Genomic DNA, 18606 nt, shown 5'->3' on the forward strand with positions numbered 1-18606 from the left:
TCCTAACTAGGGTGCCACCCCACTTCTAAGAGTCACTCTGGCACTGGAAGACTCAGCACAGCCGTTTATAGACAACATACAATACCACATCTCTCCTCTAGTGGGCACTAAAGGGCACACGGTGCATCCTGCCCCAGCACAATCAGGGGGGCACATATACACCCCACATTGTCCACCAGGACCGATAAATAAACATACCCCTCCATTAGATAGTCCAGGAGGAACCGGACGCCGACTCTTCATTTCAGAAATGGAGAAGTGCACTGGTAAAACCTCCAAGTGTGAGGGGAGATAAGGTACTATGTACAGTGACGGAACGCCCACAACACCCTGTAAACCTCAGAACAGGATATACGACTAACATGAGGGCGAGAGGGGACAAGGACAAGAACCCAATCCCCCCCCCCCACCACACACACACACAAAAAAAAAAACTGTAAACAGCGCCACCCCTGTCCATTGGATGTTTCTGGTATTGGTGTGTTCTGGAATAGTGCTGAGCTGCCATACCGGGCACAGTCCATAAACATGGGCATATAGCACCTTCCTTATGGAGGGGAGCCCGATGTCAGCAAAGAAGTTAATGGCTCTCTGAACTTTACCCGTACACGGGCTCATAAAACATCGTCAGGCGTCACACAAACACACACATACATATATATATTACACGCACATACACGGGGTGGGTGGGGTGTCTTGCACTCAGCGGGTGGGTGGGGGATGATGGGGTGTCTTGCACTTGGGGATAGGTATCGCATGATGGGGTGTCTTGTACTCTGGGGGCTGGGTGTCAGATTATGGGGTGTCTTGTACAGGGGGGTATCAGATGATGGGGTGTCTTGTACAGGGGGGTGTGAGGGATGATGGGTGTCTTGTACAGGGGTGTGTGGGGAATGATGGGGTGTCTTGTACAGGGGGGTATCAGATGATGGGGTGTCTTGTACAGGGGTGTGTGGGGGATGATGGGGTGTCTTGTACAGGGGGGTATCAGATGATGGGGTGTCTTGTACAGGGGGGTATCAGATGATGGGGTGTCTTGTACAGGGGTGTGTGAGGGATGATGGGTGTCTTGTACAGGGGTGTGTGGGGAATGATGGGGTGTCTTGTACAGGGGGGTGTGGGGGGTGATGGGGTGTCTTGTACAGGGGGGTGTGGGGGGTGATGGGGTGTCTTGTACAGGGAGGTATCAGATGATGGGGTGTCTTGTACAGGGGGGTGTGGGGGATGATGGGGTGTCTTGTACAGGGGGGGGTATCAGATGATGGGGTGTCTTGTACAGGGGGGTGTGGGGGATGATGGGGTGTCTTGTACAGGGGGGTATCAGATGATGGGGTGTCTTGTACAGGGGGGTATCAGATGATGGGGTGTCTTGTACAGGGGTGTGTGAGGGATGATGGGTGTCTTGTACAGGGGTGTGTGGGGAATGATGGGGTGTCTTGTACAGGGGGGTATCAGATGATGGGGTGTCTTGTACAGGGGGTGTGGGGGATGATGGGGTGTCTTGTACAGGGGGGTATCAGATGATGGGGTGTCTTGTACAGGGGGGGGTGTCTTGTACAGGGGGGTATCAGATGATGGGGTGTCTTGTACAGGGGGGTGTGGGGGATGATGGGGTGTCTTGTACAGGGGGGTATCAGATGATGGGGTGTCTTGTACAGGGGGGTGTGGGGGATGATGGGGTGTCTTGTACAAGGGTGTGTGGGGGATGATGGGGTGTCTTGTACAGGGGGGTATGAGATGATGGGGTGTCTTGTACAGGGGGGTGTGGGGGATGATGGGGTGTCTTGTACAGGGGGGTGTGGGGGGTGATGGGGTGTCTTGTACAGGGGGGTGTGGGGGGTGATGGGGTGTCTTGTACAGGGAGGTATCAGATGATGGGGTGTCTTGTACAGGGGGGTGTGGGGGATGATGGGGTGTCTTGTACAGGGGGGGGTATCAGATGATGGGGTGTCTTGTACAGGGGGGTGTGAGGGATGATGGGTGTCTTGTACAGGGGTGTGTGGGGAATGATGGGGTGTCTTGTACAGGTGGGTGTGGGGGATGATGGGGTGTCTTGTACAGGTGGGTGTGGGGGATGATGGGGTGTCTTGTACAGGTGGGTGTGGGGGATGATGGGGTGTCTTGTACAGGTGGGTGTGGGGGATGATGGGGTGTCTTGTACAGGTGGGTGTGGGGGATGATGGGGTGTCTTGTACAGGTGGGTGTGGGGGATGATGGGGTGTCTTGTACAGGTGGGTGTGGGGGATGATGGGGTGTCTTGTACAGGTGGGTGTGGGGGATGATGGGGTGTCTTGTACAGGGGGGTGTGGGGGATGATGGGGTGTCTTGTACAGGGGGGTGTGGGGGATGATGGGGTGTCTTGTACAGGGGGGTGTGGGGGATGATGGGGTGTCTTGTACAGGTGGGTGTGGGGGATGATGGGGTGTCTTGTACAGGGGTGTGTGGGGGATGATGGGGTGTCTTGTACAGGTGGGTGTGGGGGATGATGGGGTGTCTTGTACAGGTGGGTGTGGGGGATGATGGGGTGTCTTGTACAGGTGGGTGTGAGGGATGATGGGTGTCTTGTACAGGGGGGTATGAGATGATGGGGTGTCTTGTACAGGGGGGTATGAGATGATGGGGTGTCTTGTACAGGGGGGTGTGGGGGATGATGGGGTGTCTTGTACAGGGGGGTATCAGATGATGGGGTGTCTTGTACAGGGGGGGTGTGGGGGATGATGGGGTGTCTTGTACAGGGGGGTATGAGATGATGGGGTGTCTTGTACAGGGGGGTGTGGGGGATGATGGGGTGTCTTGTACAGGGGGGGGGTGTCTTGTACAGGGGGGTGTGGGGGATGATGGGGTGTCTTGTACAGGGGGGTATCAGATGATGGGGTGTCTTGTACAGGGGGGTATCAGATGATGGGGTGTCTTGTACAGGGGGGTATCAGATGATGGGGTGTCTTGTACAGGGGGGTATCAGATGATGGGGTGTCTTGTACAGGGGGGGGGGTGTGGGATCCTCCATTCAGTAACCCCACAGGAGAAGGTGAAGTCAGAGTCATCCCTATGAGCCGGAGCTGAGATCCGGTGACAGCCGCCCTGCCGTTGCCTGATCTGTCAGTAATTTGCTATAATCCTTGCTATATGTCACATACCGTGAGGACTCCCAGGACCGCTCCGATCGCTGCCGGTTCCTTCTCACCCGGTTTCCTTCCTCTCCTCTATTTCCGGGTCTCGGCAGCTCAGCAGCTCCACCCGCCGGCAGAATGACGCAAGCGCCGCCCTGTGCGCATTGCGAACTACAAATCCCGGCAGCCACCACGCTCAGTATGCACAGCGCGGGGGCCACGAGCGGCTGCATAGAGACGCGTTACCGTCTATGTCAGCGCTATATACCGGCAGCCTCCGCAGCTCGGCCTTACATTCATTTCTGTATTTGGAAGAACATTCCCGTTCCCGAGTACTTAGAGCTTCCATTCAGCTGCTTTCTGGTTCTATCTGTTCCTGGGAAAGCTGGGTGAGAACCAGTGTGGCCGCCATTATAGCTCCCATACTGGAATCAGGTGTCCTCACACCTTGTGTCATAGGATCCGCCAGGGGCTCCATTATAAATCAATGGCGGCCATTGGGAGACTCTAAACCATTGGGGTCCACAGGGATACTGTTTAATAAACCAAGGGGATCCATCAGGAGACTCCATCATAAACCAATCGGATCCATCAGAAGAATCCATCATACACCAAGGGGATCCATCAGAAGAATCCATCATCAACCAATGGCATCCATCAGGAGACTCCATCATAAACCAATGGGATCCATCAGGAGACTCCATCATAAACCAATGGGATCCATCAGGAGAATCCATCATAAACCAATGCGATCCATCAGGAGACTCCATCATAAACCAAGGGGATCCATCAGGAGACTCCATCATAAACCAAGGGGATCCATCAGGAGACTCAATCATAAACCAATCGGATCCATCAGGAGACTCCATCATAAACCAATGGGATCCATCAGGAGACTCCATCATAAACCATTGGGATCCATCAGGAGACTCCATCATAAACCAATCGGATCCATCAGGAGACTCCATCATAAACCATTGGGATCCATCAGGAGACTCCATCATAAACCATTGGGATCCATCAGGAGACTCCATCATAAACCAAGGTGGATGCATCGTTGGACTTTATCATAAACCAATGGGGGTCTAACCAGAGACTCCATAATAAACCAATGGGGTCCACCAGGATACCGTTTAATAAACCTATGGGAACCATCAGGAGACTGAATCAAAAACCAATGAGGTCCATCAGGAGACTCCATCATAAACCATTGGGGTCCATCAGGAGACTCAATCATAAAGAATCTATTAGTGCTGGAAAACTCAGCAAAGCCATTCATGGGCAACACACAATACCACATCTCCCCTCTAGGGGCCGCTAAAGGGGCACACGGTGCATCTTGCCCCAGCACAATCAGGGGGCACATATTAACCCCACATTATCTGCCAAGACTGATAAATAAACATACCCCTCCATTAGATAGTCCGGGAGGAACAGGACGCCGACTCTACAGTCCAGAAATGGAGAAGCGCACTGGTAAAACCTCCAAGTGTGAGGGGAGATAAGGTACTATGTACAGTGACGGAACGCCCACAACACCCTGTAACCCACAGTACAGGATATACAACTAACATGAGGGCGAGAGGGGACAAGGACAAGAACCCAATCCCCCCCCCCCCCCACACACACACACACACACAGAATACCTGGAAACAGCGCCACCACTGTCCATAGGATGTTTCTGGTATTGCAGTGTTCTAGAATGGAGCTGCCATACCGGCACAGTCCATAGACACCAGTATATATTTCCTTCCTTATGGAGGGGAGCCCGGTGTCAGCAAAGAAATTAATGGCTCTCTGGCTCATAAAACATCGTCAGGCGTCTCACACACACACATATATATATATACATACACACATACACTCACATATGCGGGGTGGGTGGGGTGTTGCAGTTAGGGGTGGGTGATGGATTGTCTTGCAGCCAGGGGGCTGGGTGGCAGACGATGGGGTGTCTTGCACTTAGGGGTGGGTGGGGGATGATGGGGTCTATTGCACACTTCATCAGGAGATTCTATCATAAACCATTGGGGTCCAAAGGGATACTGTTTTATATACCAATGGGATCCATCAGGAGACTCCATCATAAAGAATCTGTTAGGAGACTATCATAGGAAAAGGACCCAACAGGACTACCTTAAACCCTTTAAGAAAACTCTATCATAACCCAGTGGGGTCTGTCCAGGGACTCCACCATATCCCAATGGGGTCTGTCCAGAGACTCCACCATATCCCAATGGGGTCTGTCCAGAGACTCCACCATAACCCAATGGGGTTTGCCTGGAGACCCTACCAAAATTCAATGGGGTTTGTCTGGAAACTCTACCATAACCCAATGGGGGCCGTCTGGAGACTGAACCATGACCCAATGGGGGCTCTGTCCAGAGACACTACCATAACCCAATGGCGGCTGTCCAGAGACTCTACCATAACCCAATGGGGGCTGTCTGGAGACTGAACCATGACCCAATGGGGGCTCTGTCCAGAGACACTACCATAACCCAATGGCGGCTGTCCAGAGACTCTACCATAACCCAATGGGGGCTGTATACTATGCACCGCAGCTGCTGAAGAACCTCTTTGTCCTTGCAAACACATACATAAAATATTCTTGGAGAGTTCTCAGTACTGGGTTGGAACCACTATGGCGTCCAGGTTGGGCTCTTTCCAGCATGGTCGGGTCAGACACTGACAGCCACTTCTCTCCACCCCAGTAATAAAACAGCCGTATTCCCCCCTGTCCATGGCTTTCACCCTCCTTGTCCCACACATCACACTCACAGCCAGATTACTGCAATCAAACTGAGTTTATTCCTCACCAGAAATTTCTGAAAATACACAAAGATAAAGCAAATGAATCTTCCATTAAATTAAACAAATGAGTCTTTTTACATGTAATGAACGTTCATGCTCCACAGCGCCCTCTGTCTGCTCAGCCACGGTAACGCAGCGTACGACTGTCATCAGCTCATCTGTATGAAGCCAGCGATGTCACCAAACCGCCCAACCGGGATACGAGGTCCAATTCTTTTAGTTTTTCGGTCAAATCCAGAAGTAGATTGAAACAGACTGGGGAAATCTACGGGAAGGACTTCTCCTTCCTCCTGGTGTGTGATTCCAGCCCTATGTATGCAATAGGCCGGGCATTCAGGATTTCTTTTATCAGTATGAGACACAATCTCACCATAGGATTGGCATCAGAGGGGAATTCACCATAGTGGCGGCCATGATGCCCACAGAGAGGGGGAGGTAGACTAAAGTGGCTGTGTACCTATTCCCTATACATAGTGCGGACTTATAAAGTCTCCCCATCTCCGGGGGCAAAGCAGCATTAGCAACCAAAGGTGGTGGAGGTGGTGGTGGTGAATAGGACAATGGGGGCAAACAAATGCAATGCCCTGTGTGCTGTGGGGTGATCTAGCACCAGGAGGAGGGTCCCCTTTAAGGTGTATGCTGGGAGACCCCCTCCTCCTTATGTGTATTGCCTTGCTTGGAAGCATGTGCATTATTTGGTGATAGAACTACAACTCCCAATGTGCAAATGTGACCAGATAAAAACAAATGGAAAGGAATCACAAAATTTCCCCCTCGAAATTCAGGAAGTGTCCGTCCTAGAGGAATAACCTGTAACCTTCTAGCAGTAGTGTCTTGCGTGTTCCGATAAATCCTCATCTGTAGGACTCTCCACCTAGTTTAACCACGTCATTGCCGCAGAGCCGAACCAACCTCCGGGGTGGAGGGGCGTCGCATCTCTATGCCCCGGGCCACCACGTGGTCAAATCCAGTGACTCGACAAGAAAGCGTCATCCCGGAGGATCCCGTCAGTTCCTTATACCTGTATATTTACAGCTCAATATATATATATATTTATAGAATTTTTTTTATCTACTTATGTACATACACATATAGAAACTTTCTTTAAAAGTGTCCAAAAATGTGATTTGTCTGCATATAAAAAGACAAGGAGAAAGCAAGGATAGGCCCCCAGTATTTCATGAGACCCTCTGGGTGCCGGAATAGGCCGGTCAGGCGTCGGATGCAGCACCATGGAGTCAAATATTAGGGGTTGGGTGATCACAGTAGCGGCCTGCTGTGTATATAGGTTGGCGTACGTGTACGTGTTGTGGAGTTTGTACAAATCATATGCATACGTGGGAGCATGGGGGTCCTGACACTATAGTAAGAATAGGCAGCTCCAGCTTCTCATACACTCATACACTCTTTGCTGGGAGTGCATGCTGGGGTAGGGGACTCAGGAGCTGCAGTTTTCTTACCATGATAGTAAGATCTCACAAGACCTTGCTTAAACTGAATGAGAAACCTGTCAAATTATTACTGTTCGATCCCCCGGGACGCTAAGACATACAGATCCCATGTGCACCTCTATGCATTTGTGCATTGACACAATATATACACATTTGTTCGACAAGTCCGTAGTCCAAGAATCCACATTCGTAGGTATCTCATGAGCCAAGGCCACGATAGTGGACAGCTATACATTCTGATGGCGATCTCTTAAGGTGATGCTTAAGCAGCGAGCTGGGTCTTTAAGGTGAAAGAGATGTCTCCTCAGAGATGCAGCGAGTCTACGATAGGGGCAGCCGCGATGCACTGCTCAGTCTCTTTTGTGCATTGTTTCGGACACAAGCGTAAGACAAGACGACTTTCTGACGCACAACAGCTATCTTCATGGAAGCCCGGAAGGTTCACACGCCACAGCTGATCGGCCTGAGATCTCAGTGGTCAAAGTATCTGCCTCCTCTGCTTTCTGGATCATGGGCAGAGCTGCTTCTACTTGTGGGGTTAATGGATCCTGCAGTAAAGAAAGGAGAAGAGTCTCTATAAATGTATGTCCTACAACTTCTGTGTAAAATCAACCATACAGGAATCAGGTCACAGGCCTTCTAGGCTATACGGGTGCTGGAAGTTCTGCTTTCACTTTGTATGAGGAAAGGGAACAATACCCAGACAGATGTTAGAGTGTCACTGTCGTTTAAATTTTTTATTTTTTTTTGCAGAGATCAATAGTCCAGGCGATTTTTAGAAACTTTGTAATTGGGTTTATAAGCCGAAAAATGCATTTTGTATAATGAAAAAGCAGTTTGAAGCTCTCCCCCTGTCTTCATTGTTCTCTATGAAGAGGGGAGGGGTGGAGGGAGATGAGGCACCAAAAGAGGACAACAAAGAGTTAATTTACAGCTATCACCAGGCTATCTCCTCTCAAGTCAGCACTGACCTCTCTGACCTCTGAATACCGGCTTTCATACAGCTCCCACTGTGTAATCCTTTGTTCTCTGCTGCCAATCTCCCTCCTCCCCCCTCCATAGATTACACAGGGCCCGACTGATGTAAAAGAGTCAAGATTTCTTGATAATGAGCAGTGAATGAGAGAGAGGAGAGGGGGGACCTGGGGAAAGTCTTTTTAAATGCAGATAATGGCATATTTGCCTAATAAACTCAACTACAAAGTTTCTTAAAATCACCTGGACTATTGATTTCTGCAAAAAACAAAACAAAAAAAAAAAAACTGACAGTGACAATTCTAAAGATCAGGTACAGTACCGATAATAGAACATGTAAAATTGAAGAAACACACCCACAAAACAAAGCCTTTATTTCCAGTCTTCAGGTCCTATGTGTCTCTATGGTAACAGACTACAAACGAACTCGGTGTAGTCTGATCGTGCAGTCGTACTCGCTTTCATCTGTCCCATACAATGTGAGGTTAAGATAAAGAGTGAAGGCAATATGACTGCAGGATCAGACTATGCAGGTCTGGATGTAGTCTGTTACCATGGAGAAACATTACACACAAAAATATAGGACCTGTGTCATTTATTTCCCATTTAAGATTAATCAGAGCAATAAAAAAATGTTAGGTGCTATGAGAGGTGCAGCCTTTAACCCCATAGTTACATTTCATTTTTTTAATCACTGTTTGTCCAGAGCCAAAAGTTGTGTAGAATTGAAACAGGTGTAAAATACCAATACCAAAAGCAACCAATCACAGCTCAGCTTTCTAATTTGGTAAAATGAAAGCTTAGCTGTGACTAGTTGTTTTGGACAAGTTTTTTTTATTTTTAAAGCCTCAGTTTTGGGCACATGAGCTATGATTGAGGATTGGGTTTGACTAGAAATGCAGAACTTTTTATTTAAAGGGGTTTTCTGGTTAAAATCAGATTGATGCCTGATCCACAGGATAGCTTACCAGCCAGTGGCGTAGCTACCATGAAGGCAGACCACGCAACTGCTACAGGACCTGTGCACTAAGGGGGCCCACCTGGCCACTGACGCATTATAATATGGGATGTTTGGGTGCCCGCCCAGGAACCCATATTTGCAGTAGTGCAGGCTCCGTCATTCAGGGGCCCCTCCGCGCCATGATTGAACACAGTGAGGAGCCATTGGCTCCCGCTGTGCCAACCTCTCTTGTAGCATTTTGCCTCCGGCCACAAGAGGTCGCTCCTTCCCCCGGTGATCCAGCAGCGCACCAGTGATGTCACTTGTGCGGCCGCAGAGAAGAGAGGAGACGTCCGAAAATAGAGCTAGGCAGGCAAGTATTGTTGCTTGTTTTTTGTCTTGTTTTTTACACAAGAGGTTTTCTACTTGGGGTCCCCGTATAGTTTTTTTGCTACGGGCCTCATGAACACTAGTTTTGTCCCTGTTACTAGTCATTGATCGTCGGAGGCAGACACCTAGACTCCCCCCCAATCACCTGTTCGGCACCCACACATCTGTTTTCTTATCATTGTGTAGTCCAGATCTGATTACTGAGGCTCTGCTGCCATTTACTTGAACAGGAGCTGAGCTGCATTTACAGGTCCCCACCACTACGCAGTGAACACAGCCAAACGGCTTGCAGCCCCATTCACTGTATAGTGCGGGCGCAGTACAGATGATTGGCAGGCATTGATTAGTGACTGATGACCTATCCTGTGGCCAGGCGATCAATTTGTTTTGCCTGCAGAACCCAGCCCTATTAAATATGGTGACCATCAGCCAAGCACAGGGGCCAGCACTCGGTCACTGTCTGATCATATAGTATGCTAAAGACCAAATCCTTCGGGGCTGCACACATCCCCATGTAATAGGCGGTAGGAAAGAGCTGCAAGAACAATGCAGCATAATGGCTTAGTCGTGTACAGGCTCAATATATTATGGCGTTATCCATTTTATAACGTTTTACTACTGTTGCACATAAACACAATTTATTTTTTCAATACTTGTAATCCCGCATAACAGCAGCCTCATCTATGTCTGGTACAGAAGACAATGGGATAAAGCCACAAGTGCGCCGTGTATTCTCTCTACTTTCCATACAATGAGTGGAATAAATAACATATTAATTTTTATAGCGCAGGTTGTTATGGTTGTGGTGATAACCATTATACACCCTTTTTTTTTTTTTGTAAATGCTTAATTGAACTTTATTTTAGATCTACTTCTTTGTCCCCATTGTTCCACTATGGGACTTGGTTATGAGAACATTTACATAATATACCGCAACACTGTAGTGAATGCAGATTAGCTTCCCTGCAGAAGGAAGAAAACTGATTCTCTGGTGCCCCCTAGAGGTAGTTAGCCTGTATGTCAATGATTTACTTGAAGCTTGACTAGGGATATAAGCCAGAACAGAAACCGATATCCCGAATTATCAAGAATCTCAGAATAAACACTGACTAACAGAATAGCTCCCTCAAGGTGGCAGTACAGAGAGCTTCTTTCTTCTGCAGGGAAGCTAATTTGCATATAGTTTCCCATAAAGCACTGCCTCTACTCCAGGGGTAGGAAACCTTGGCTCTCCAGCTGTTGCAAAACTACAACTCCCATCATGCATGGACAGCCAAAGCTAAGGCTCTGGCTGTCCAGGCATGATGGGAGTTGTAGTTTTGCAATGGCTGAAGAGCCAAGGTTCCCTACTAGAGCTGGGTCTCCTCAATGGGAATCAGTACCCCTTAGAACAAAAAACTTTCCTGCTGTGCAATATGGAGTATAAAAAAATCTGAAACTTGTGCTAGTGCAGAAAATTATAAATTTCCCTATGTCTGTAAGTGTACGGTCTAATTAGCAAGCATGGTCTTATGTCTCTAACTGCAATGGCAACCACCAGTATCCTCTTATCATGTTGTGAGGGTCCTGCTGGGGTGACCGAGGGATCCCACTCCTGCTAATGACTGCAGCATATGAGGGGTTAATACCCCAGGATCGGAAACGGTTGTGATCCTGACTGTTGCAACTTTGTGACACTGCTGGGTGTTAAATCTCCAATTCATTGTTTTAGCTCTCCGGTGAACTGGACTTGGGTTATCCAGGATGATAAAAAGCACAGCTACCTACTTGCAAAAACAGCACCAACCCTGTCCTCAGGTCGTGTGTGGCATTACAATTCAGCTCCATCCAATTTAATGGAACAGATCTGCAAAGCCCACACCCAACCCCAGGACAAAAATGGTGCTGTTTCTGGAAGAAAGCGTCTTGTGTTTTTCTAAGCCACTTTAAGGGGCGAATTTATTAATGCTTAGAGAAAACTGTTGTAAAATTTCCGCAAAATTAGCCTTTTTACGCCAGCAAACTGCCAAGAGAGCTGTAAGTTTAACATTTTCTCACCCTAGACAGAATCACTATCATATATGCATGTTACCAAAACTCACTTCACTTCCAGTATGGCTGGGTTGGTCTCCATAATCGCGACAATGATCCGGTCAATATAATCCTGTAATCGCAGGTTGATTTCCTCCTGTTTGTGAATAGCCTCCATCAGCTGCAAAGAGAGGTGACACCATAAGTCATCTGTGGTCGCAGACACTTGTCGGTTATGGGTTAGACTTATCTGGTCCCTGCAGAAATCCCCACATGAGATATATAATGCAAAAGCCAGCAAGGTCATGCTGGGATAAACTGCACTGTATCAGGCTGCACACCATCTCATATGGTACGAATGGACTAAATTAGTAAGAAACTGACTGGCTTTTATTTCCCTCTACACACAGCCCCACCCTTCTCTCCATAGACTATATCTGGTATTGCACCTCAATCACATGCAAATAAATCTGACTTGTCCAGAGTGTAGCAGATACATATAGGTGTGTAGGTTGCTCTGTGTTTTCCTACCTCATCTCTAGAAACGCTGCTGATTTCAGCGGCCAGTGAGTCAGAGAAGGTGGTGGAGAAGAGATTCTTGGCTCCTTGGATGCTGAGGTTAATGATCTGGCCGTTCAGTTCTTCATTCTGTTCCTTGAGAAGTCGTTGCTCCTACAATGAAAGATTCATATTAAACTTCCTTATTTACAATGATTGACCTCCAGACCATAAGAGACGGGAAATGGGGGAGGGGCATAGTCTGCATAGCTGGGGCTTGCATCAGGGGACAGGACTGTGGAGGTAATCTCTTCACAGCTGTAACCCCTCTCTCCCCAGACAGAGAGCGCTGCATGTATGTGCCCACATCTGTCCTGCTCATTCCTTCCTGCTCCCTGCAGTCTCTGTCCGCCCTTGTGTTTCCCATCCTCTCCATTACCGTACAGTAACTTATAATATCACATAGTCTGCGGTTTCTGAATCTTTTGTTTTATTTGTTTTACATGTTATTCAGAATTTTTTAAAAAATCATTATTTTTGGCATTTCTATGATTTCTGCTCATAATCCAAGGCACCACCATATATATATTACCACTACTATGCAGCTATTGCTTTATTAACATTACCCCCCCACACACTCTAAATGCCCCCATTTATTGCTCATACTATATCTATTAGGTTTGCACCTACACAGCCATATAGTTATGATACAATAGTAATACCTGTTTAAGTCTCCGGACTTCTTGTTCTAGCTCGGCTTCCCTGGTGCGGCTGTTGTACTCTTGAAGGGCGTTACTATTACCCAGTCCTAATCGCTGTTCCATTTCGAGGCGCAATAGCTGTGTCTGTTCTAGCTCCCGCCGGAGCTCCTCTATAACCTGGTGTGACAATAACATGAAAAGGATAAAGAATTAGCATTATGGTGCCTTATACTTTTAGCGTCAGTGTATACTCCCAGCAAATACGTCAAACATATTCATAGGGCCATTATTTAACCAGAAGACATTGAAACGTTCCTTATGGCCTCCACTAGGCTGGTACACATTGGTATACTTTACTGCTTTATATAATAGTACAGTTGACTACTTTCTTCTATAAAGAGTATACAGCATAAACTTTTTTTTTTTCGCGGAGGGTTTAATTTCTATGTTGGCTGGCACATGACCCACAGCTCCATTCATTCCTATGGAGCCGATGGAAAGAGACAAGTGCTGTACTTAGCTCTATCCTGCGGCTCCATAGAGAATAAATGAAGCTGTAGGTCATGGGTCTCTATTCAAAACCAAGGAGCCATGGGCCAAAATGGAGATCACCGGGGGTATGGTGGTCAGACCCGGGATCTCTTACTTATTCCTATCCAATGGCTGCTGAGAGTCCACCAATAACTAGAAGGAAGTCCAGTCTTGACAGTCAGAGACTCACAGACACAGTCATGGCATCTGTCCTTCTCTCACTGTGGTCTAGCAATCAGTGAGGTCCCTGCAGCCAGTCACGACTTGTAATATGTCTCTATGACATGTCACTAACACTTTACACATGGACGCTTATGGGCAGTGAATGTCTATACAGTGTAGAGAAAATCCCGGCACTCACCAATAGCAGATGCATTAATAGTTATAATCAGTACACGTTTTGGCCAGGTATGGCCTTCATCAGCTTAGATTTGGCCGAAACATGTACTGATTGTAACTATTGATGCATCTGCATTGAATAAATTATAAAATTATTGGCGAGTGCCGGGATTTTCTTTAAATATGTCTGGTTTCCCCACCATGAGCCCCACCGACCCACGGACTGCCGTCCTTCGCCTTTTACTACGCCTATACAGTGTCATACATCACAAAATTCTCTGACATACGCAGCAAACACAATGTGAACACAGCCTTAGCCTTACCCTGATCTATATAAAGTGAAGAACACCACTTTTTTCACGGAACATTAGAGTACCCTTTCCTATACTAATCTGCTTGAAGTTTCCAGTCCATCATCATAAATTTTCTTCCTCTGAATTTACCCTGGAGATAAGCAGCATCACGGACAAGTCTTGTTGCCGCTTATCGCTGCATGTTATTTCCAGGATAATTCAGGAATATTAGACAATTGCATTTTTTACACATTTTCAGCACAAAAAACATAAAAGCTGTAGTTGTCCTAAAGTGAGAAGTAAGAGTGGGATCACTTGGGGACACTGGCAGGCGGCACGCTCCCCCTCACCTCTTGGCACCTCTCCTTCTCAAGCTGTTGTTTGTGTTTCTCCTTGCTCAGCTTCCCTCCCAGTTTCTTGTTCTGCTCCTGATGATCTTTAAGCTGACGCTGCAGTTCTTCCACTTGATCCAACAGTTTATATTTCTCCTACAGACAATAGAGAAGTCTTAAAGGGGATGTCCACGTTTTATGTACAAATTTAGTGTTTGTATGTGGGTATAAGGGCATGTAAAACAAGGAAGTTAACATTCTCATACTGCAAGTCAATCAATAGCTAAATAGGTGAGAAATTACCTTTAGGGTATAAACCCACACACCGTATAAGCAGCAGATATGCAACAAATACGCAGCAGATTTGTTGGTACAGATTTGATGCTGTGTTCAGTTATTTAGATCTAATCTGCTGCGAGTTTGTTGCGTATCGCAGCAGTAAATACGCTGCATATACGGTGTGTGGGTTTATACCCTTAAAAAAAAAACACAATACAATTGCAGCCCTGCTTACAGTCAGTGAATGGAAACCTTGTAGTTTACATCCAGTGGTGTAAGTGGCCGGGCTCAGCCGTCGCTCACCTCTTCCAGTCTCTGTGTTGTAGCCTTTGCGCTGGGCAGCTGAGATCGCAGCTCCGTGTTCTCATTCTCCAGTTCTTGAACTCTGCAAAACAACAAAGACCATTATACTATCAGTGGTGATATCTGCAAAGGCGGCTATGATCATCAAAACATCCGTCCTCAGTCTCTAAACCATGTGACATGTCTATTGTTTACATCCAAACCAGCCTTGGTCACATCAGAGGTTTTGTTACAATGTATGAGTCTAATGTGCTAAAACCACCACTACAGGGTAACAGCACCTACCTGAACCTATACTTTGTAACAAACCCGCAGCTTTATCAGCAGGGCTAGCTCATTCACGGAGAGGGAAGATTTTAAAATTGGAGAAGAGATCAACCCCTTCCTGGCCCCCTGAAGATGATTTTTAATTCTTTTATTTTTCTCTTCGCTTTCAAAGACCTGTAACATTTTATTATTCCAAAAACATTTTTTTAAGGCCTATTTTAGAAAGCCTCATTTTTATATTGTATTACATATATTATGTCGTATTAGGAGTCAGGGGAGGAAAGGACTTTGATTTGCAATAATTTTTTTCTCCAAAAAGAAATAAAAAATTATATATATATATATATATATATATATATATATATATATATATATATATATATATATACACACGATATATATATCAGTGCATTGACTGTCATCTTCTGACCCCTAATGCTGTGTTTCACACAGCGATTTTGCCATCTGTTAAAGGTATCCGTTTTATGGGAAAAAATGGATGCAATGGTGTGCATCCATTAGGGTCCTTTCTGAAACCTTTCTGAAAAGTGTACACTAGATATGAGCGAACCTGGAGCATGCTCGAGTCGATCCGACCCCGAATTTTCAGCCTGTGTATTCGATTTGTTACAACATGCATGGAGGCCTAGACATCCTGACCTCTTAAACAACCAAAGATGCAGTTTATTACTATATAAATGCTGCAATAGCTATTGATTTCAGCAACTATAGAGTTAAATGACTGGCATCAGATTGTATAGAACGGGCCCAGCTGCTGAGCCAGCACCAGACATGTGCACCTGACACAGTCAGGGTCAGGAAGGGGTTAATCTCAAAGGGACAGATTGCCCATTGCAACTTTCTCTCTTTTTTAAACGCAAAATATGAAGTGAATGCTGAGCCGTGATTGGCTGCTATTGCCAATATAAGAGTTTCATTACATGTTTTGTGTTTTGTTGTACAATAATTATAAGGAGACCTATATGACATAGTCTTTTATGTATATTATTGTTAAGGCGAGATTTGCTTTTTATTTGCCTTATTTCCAAGTGACTATCCCTGTCCAAATTAAGTAAGCTGAGCCCTAGCGACAAGGACATGACATCAGGCAAAAAGACAGTATAACCTCCTCTCTCAGCTGGGTTTAGGAGTGCGCACTCAGAGCTGATACAAGGCTGAAAGTATTTTAATAATTACAATGTTTTTTCCCCAAGTAACATCACCTTTATGGTCACCATCACATTATCATCCCTCTATGTGGAAATATAAGCGTATAAAGTTACAGGCCCAAGAGCCCAGGCTGCACTACTGAGCGGCACTGATTTCTGCCCTGTGCTTTGGTGCTGTTATGGAGAACCTGTGTGGGTTCAGTCACCACATACATCAATATCTACTCTAGTGGAGTTATTTGTGGGGAAATCTATTTGATGCTTTCCAACCACACATAAAAAAATCAGAAGGGAACATATAATCATTAGAATGTCTCAGTAGTGCAGCCTCACACTTTGGGCCTGTAACTTTGAGCCATCATATCTCTAGAATTATTATATTACAACACTGATTTTACGCTTTGTGATGATCACTGAGGGGTCCTTTCATCTCATGTCATTTAGCAGATCTCATTTTAAACTTGCATAAATGACATGAAACTGTATACATTACCTCTCCACACTCCCGTTGTTGTTCTGCCCTTTGCTCGCTTCCTGGAGCTGCCGCTGTAGCTTCAGAGCAGGCCTCTGAAGTGACAGGCCGCTCAGCCAATCACTGGATGATATCATCGTGGCCAGTGATTGGCTGAGCGGCCTGTCAGTTCAGAGACCTGCTCTGAAGCTACAGCGGCAGCTCCAAGAAGTGAGCAAAGGGCAGAACAACAACAGGACTGTGGAAAAGTATGTATACAATTTACTTTATTTAATTTACACAATCATCAGCCGTTGGCCCTGCATCTCTATTACACATAGCAATGTGCGGTCAGCGCCTGATGATTTTAGGTCAGGACCAAAAGACACGATCAGCCGATGATCATTGTCGTTGGCTGATTGTTGTCTCTATTACACAGAGTGATAATCGGCCTGATATAGACAATTATTGCTCTGTGTAATAGGACCCTCAGTCCTTCTTGCGACAATGGAGCTAAGCTGCAATACCACACACAATCCTAGCACAGAAGTGGCGCTGCCATTTGCTTTCAATCCTTCAAATCCTAAACTGTGCTTATTAGTTCACAATCCAGTGCATCAGACAGTGTTTTTGGGTCCTTGTCTGTTCCCCCTACGTTCTTACCTGGCCTTCAAGCTGCTCAATCGAAAGCCCCGGTCGCGTTCCATCTTCCGAAGCTCGTCTCTGTGTTTCCGCGTCTCCTCGCTCTGCACCTCATCAGACCGTTCTTCCTGATCTTTCAGCTGCTCTTCAAGAGCGTGGGCTCTGCTCATGAGAAAAAAGGAGTCAATAGAGGGTCAAAAAAGAGATGGACGATTGCTATAGGTAGCGGCTCACATGGTAACTAGGAAGACATACTCACCTATGTAACAGGTGTAGGTTCTCCTGTCTGAGGCGATTTTGCTGTTCCGATGTCATGGCAGCGTCTCTCTCAAGTTCAGTCACCCGCTGTTCAAGGTACAGAACCTGTAGGTGACAAAATCATGTGATGTAAAATGTGATCACGTATGTCTTGTTACCAATAAATATCAGTACTATTAACTATTAAATGGTCACAGGCATTTCAAACAACTTCCTCAATCACTTCACTTACACCAGAAAAAAAAACTAAAAAAAATTCTTGGCCACTAGATGTCTCAGTTTTCCGCAATCTGCTGTCCACTGACTGTTGTCAGGGGAAATCTGTCTCTAGTAACAGCGAAATCAGGACAAATTACAGCAAGTGGGAATGGGGTTTAGGATGTGCTATATGCAGGTTATGTCTTCAGAAGCAGCAGCACAGTGCTTAGTGTAACCCATTCCTGTCTGTGCTGCTGCTGATTCTTTCATTCCTGCTCACATAGCACCCTGAAAACCCAGTACATCAGTAATCCCTTCTCCTTCCACATGCCATCTATAACACTGCACTGTGTATATCTTTTGCCCAGTGTAGTGCTAGTTTGTTCAAGTAAACTTTTATCAGAAATATATATCATGGGTTAGCAGATAGGCATAGGTGCTGTGCTGTGACAGGTAACTAACGGAGGAAGTAACCGTGAGTGTACTACTGGCAAAAAGAAATAACTGTGCACCGTGGTGGAGACTCTTAGAGCCTCGACAACAGCAGCAAGAGCACTAAGATTACTTTGTCACCAGTATAAAAGGTTCATCTAAGAAAACAACATGTAGTTTAAGGGTCCCTTTACACCTACAAATCTTCGACCGTCTGCAAATG

The 18606-nt window shown here is 46.4% G+C and overlaps 2 protein-coding genes across 4 annotated transcripts in view; both read right to left on the bottom strand.

Annotated features, from left to right (window-relative positions):
* Nucleotides 1-3289, bottom strand: part of CAPN15 (calpain 15) — a 45253-nt gene extending 41964 nt beyond the window's left edge. The window contains exon 1 of one of the 2 annotated variants that reach the window (XM_069982106.1): nt 3138-3289. Coding sequence is in view for 1 of the 2 variants with exons in the window: in XM_069982105.1 (XP_069838206.1) it covers nt 199-206 (8 nt within the window). In the remaining variant the exon portion in view is untranslated. Of the gene's footprint in view, nt 1-198; nt 243-3137 lie in introns of those variants that run through there. The other variant, XM_069982105.1, reaches the window with a different exon arrangement.
* A 2609-nt stretch (nt 3290-5898) lies between these two features.
* The window catches only part of RAB11FIP3 (RAB11 family interacting protein 3), a 49927-nt gene continuing 37219 nt past the window's right edge, over nt 5899-18606 (bottom strand). For both annotated transcript variants that reach the window (XM_069984083.1, XM_069984082.1), the window contains 8 exons: nt 17755-17858; nt 17517-17657; nt 14967-15048; nt 14403-14540; nt 12911-13066; nt 12222-12362; nt 11762-11871; nt 5899-7923 (listed from right to left, as the gene is read on the bottom strand). In XM_069984083.1, coding sequence (XP_069840184.1) covers nt 7914-7923; nt 11762-11871; nt 12222-12362; nt 12911-13066; nt 14403-14540; nt 14967-15048; nt 17517-17657; nt 17755-17858 — 882 coding nt within the window. In that variant the 3' untranslated portion in view covers nt 5899-7913. The remainder of the gene's footprint in view (nt 7924-11761; nt 11872-12221; nt 12363-12910; nt 13067-14402; nt 14541-14966; nt 15049-17516; nt 17658-17754; nt 17859-18606) is intronic.

This window comes from Dendropsophus ebraccatus, chromosome 9, assembly GCF_027789765.1.
Source record: "Dendropsophus ebraccatus isolate aDenEbr1 chromosome 9, aDenEbr1.pat, whole genome shotgun sequence".
NCBI classification, from domain to species: domain Eukaryota; kingdom Metazoa; phylum Chordata; class Amphibia; order Anura; family Hylidae; genus Dendropsophus; species Dendropsophus ebraccatus.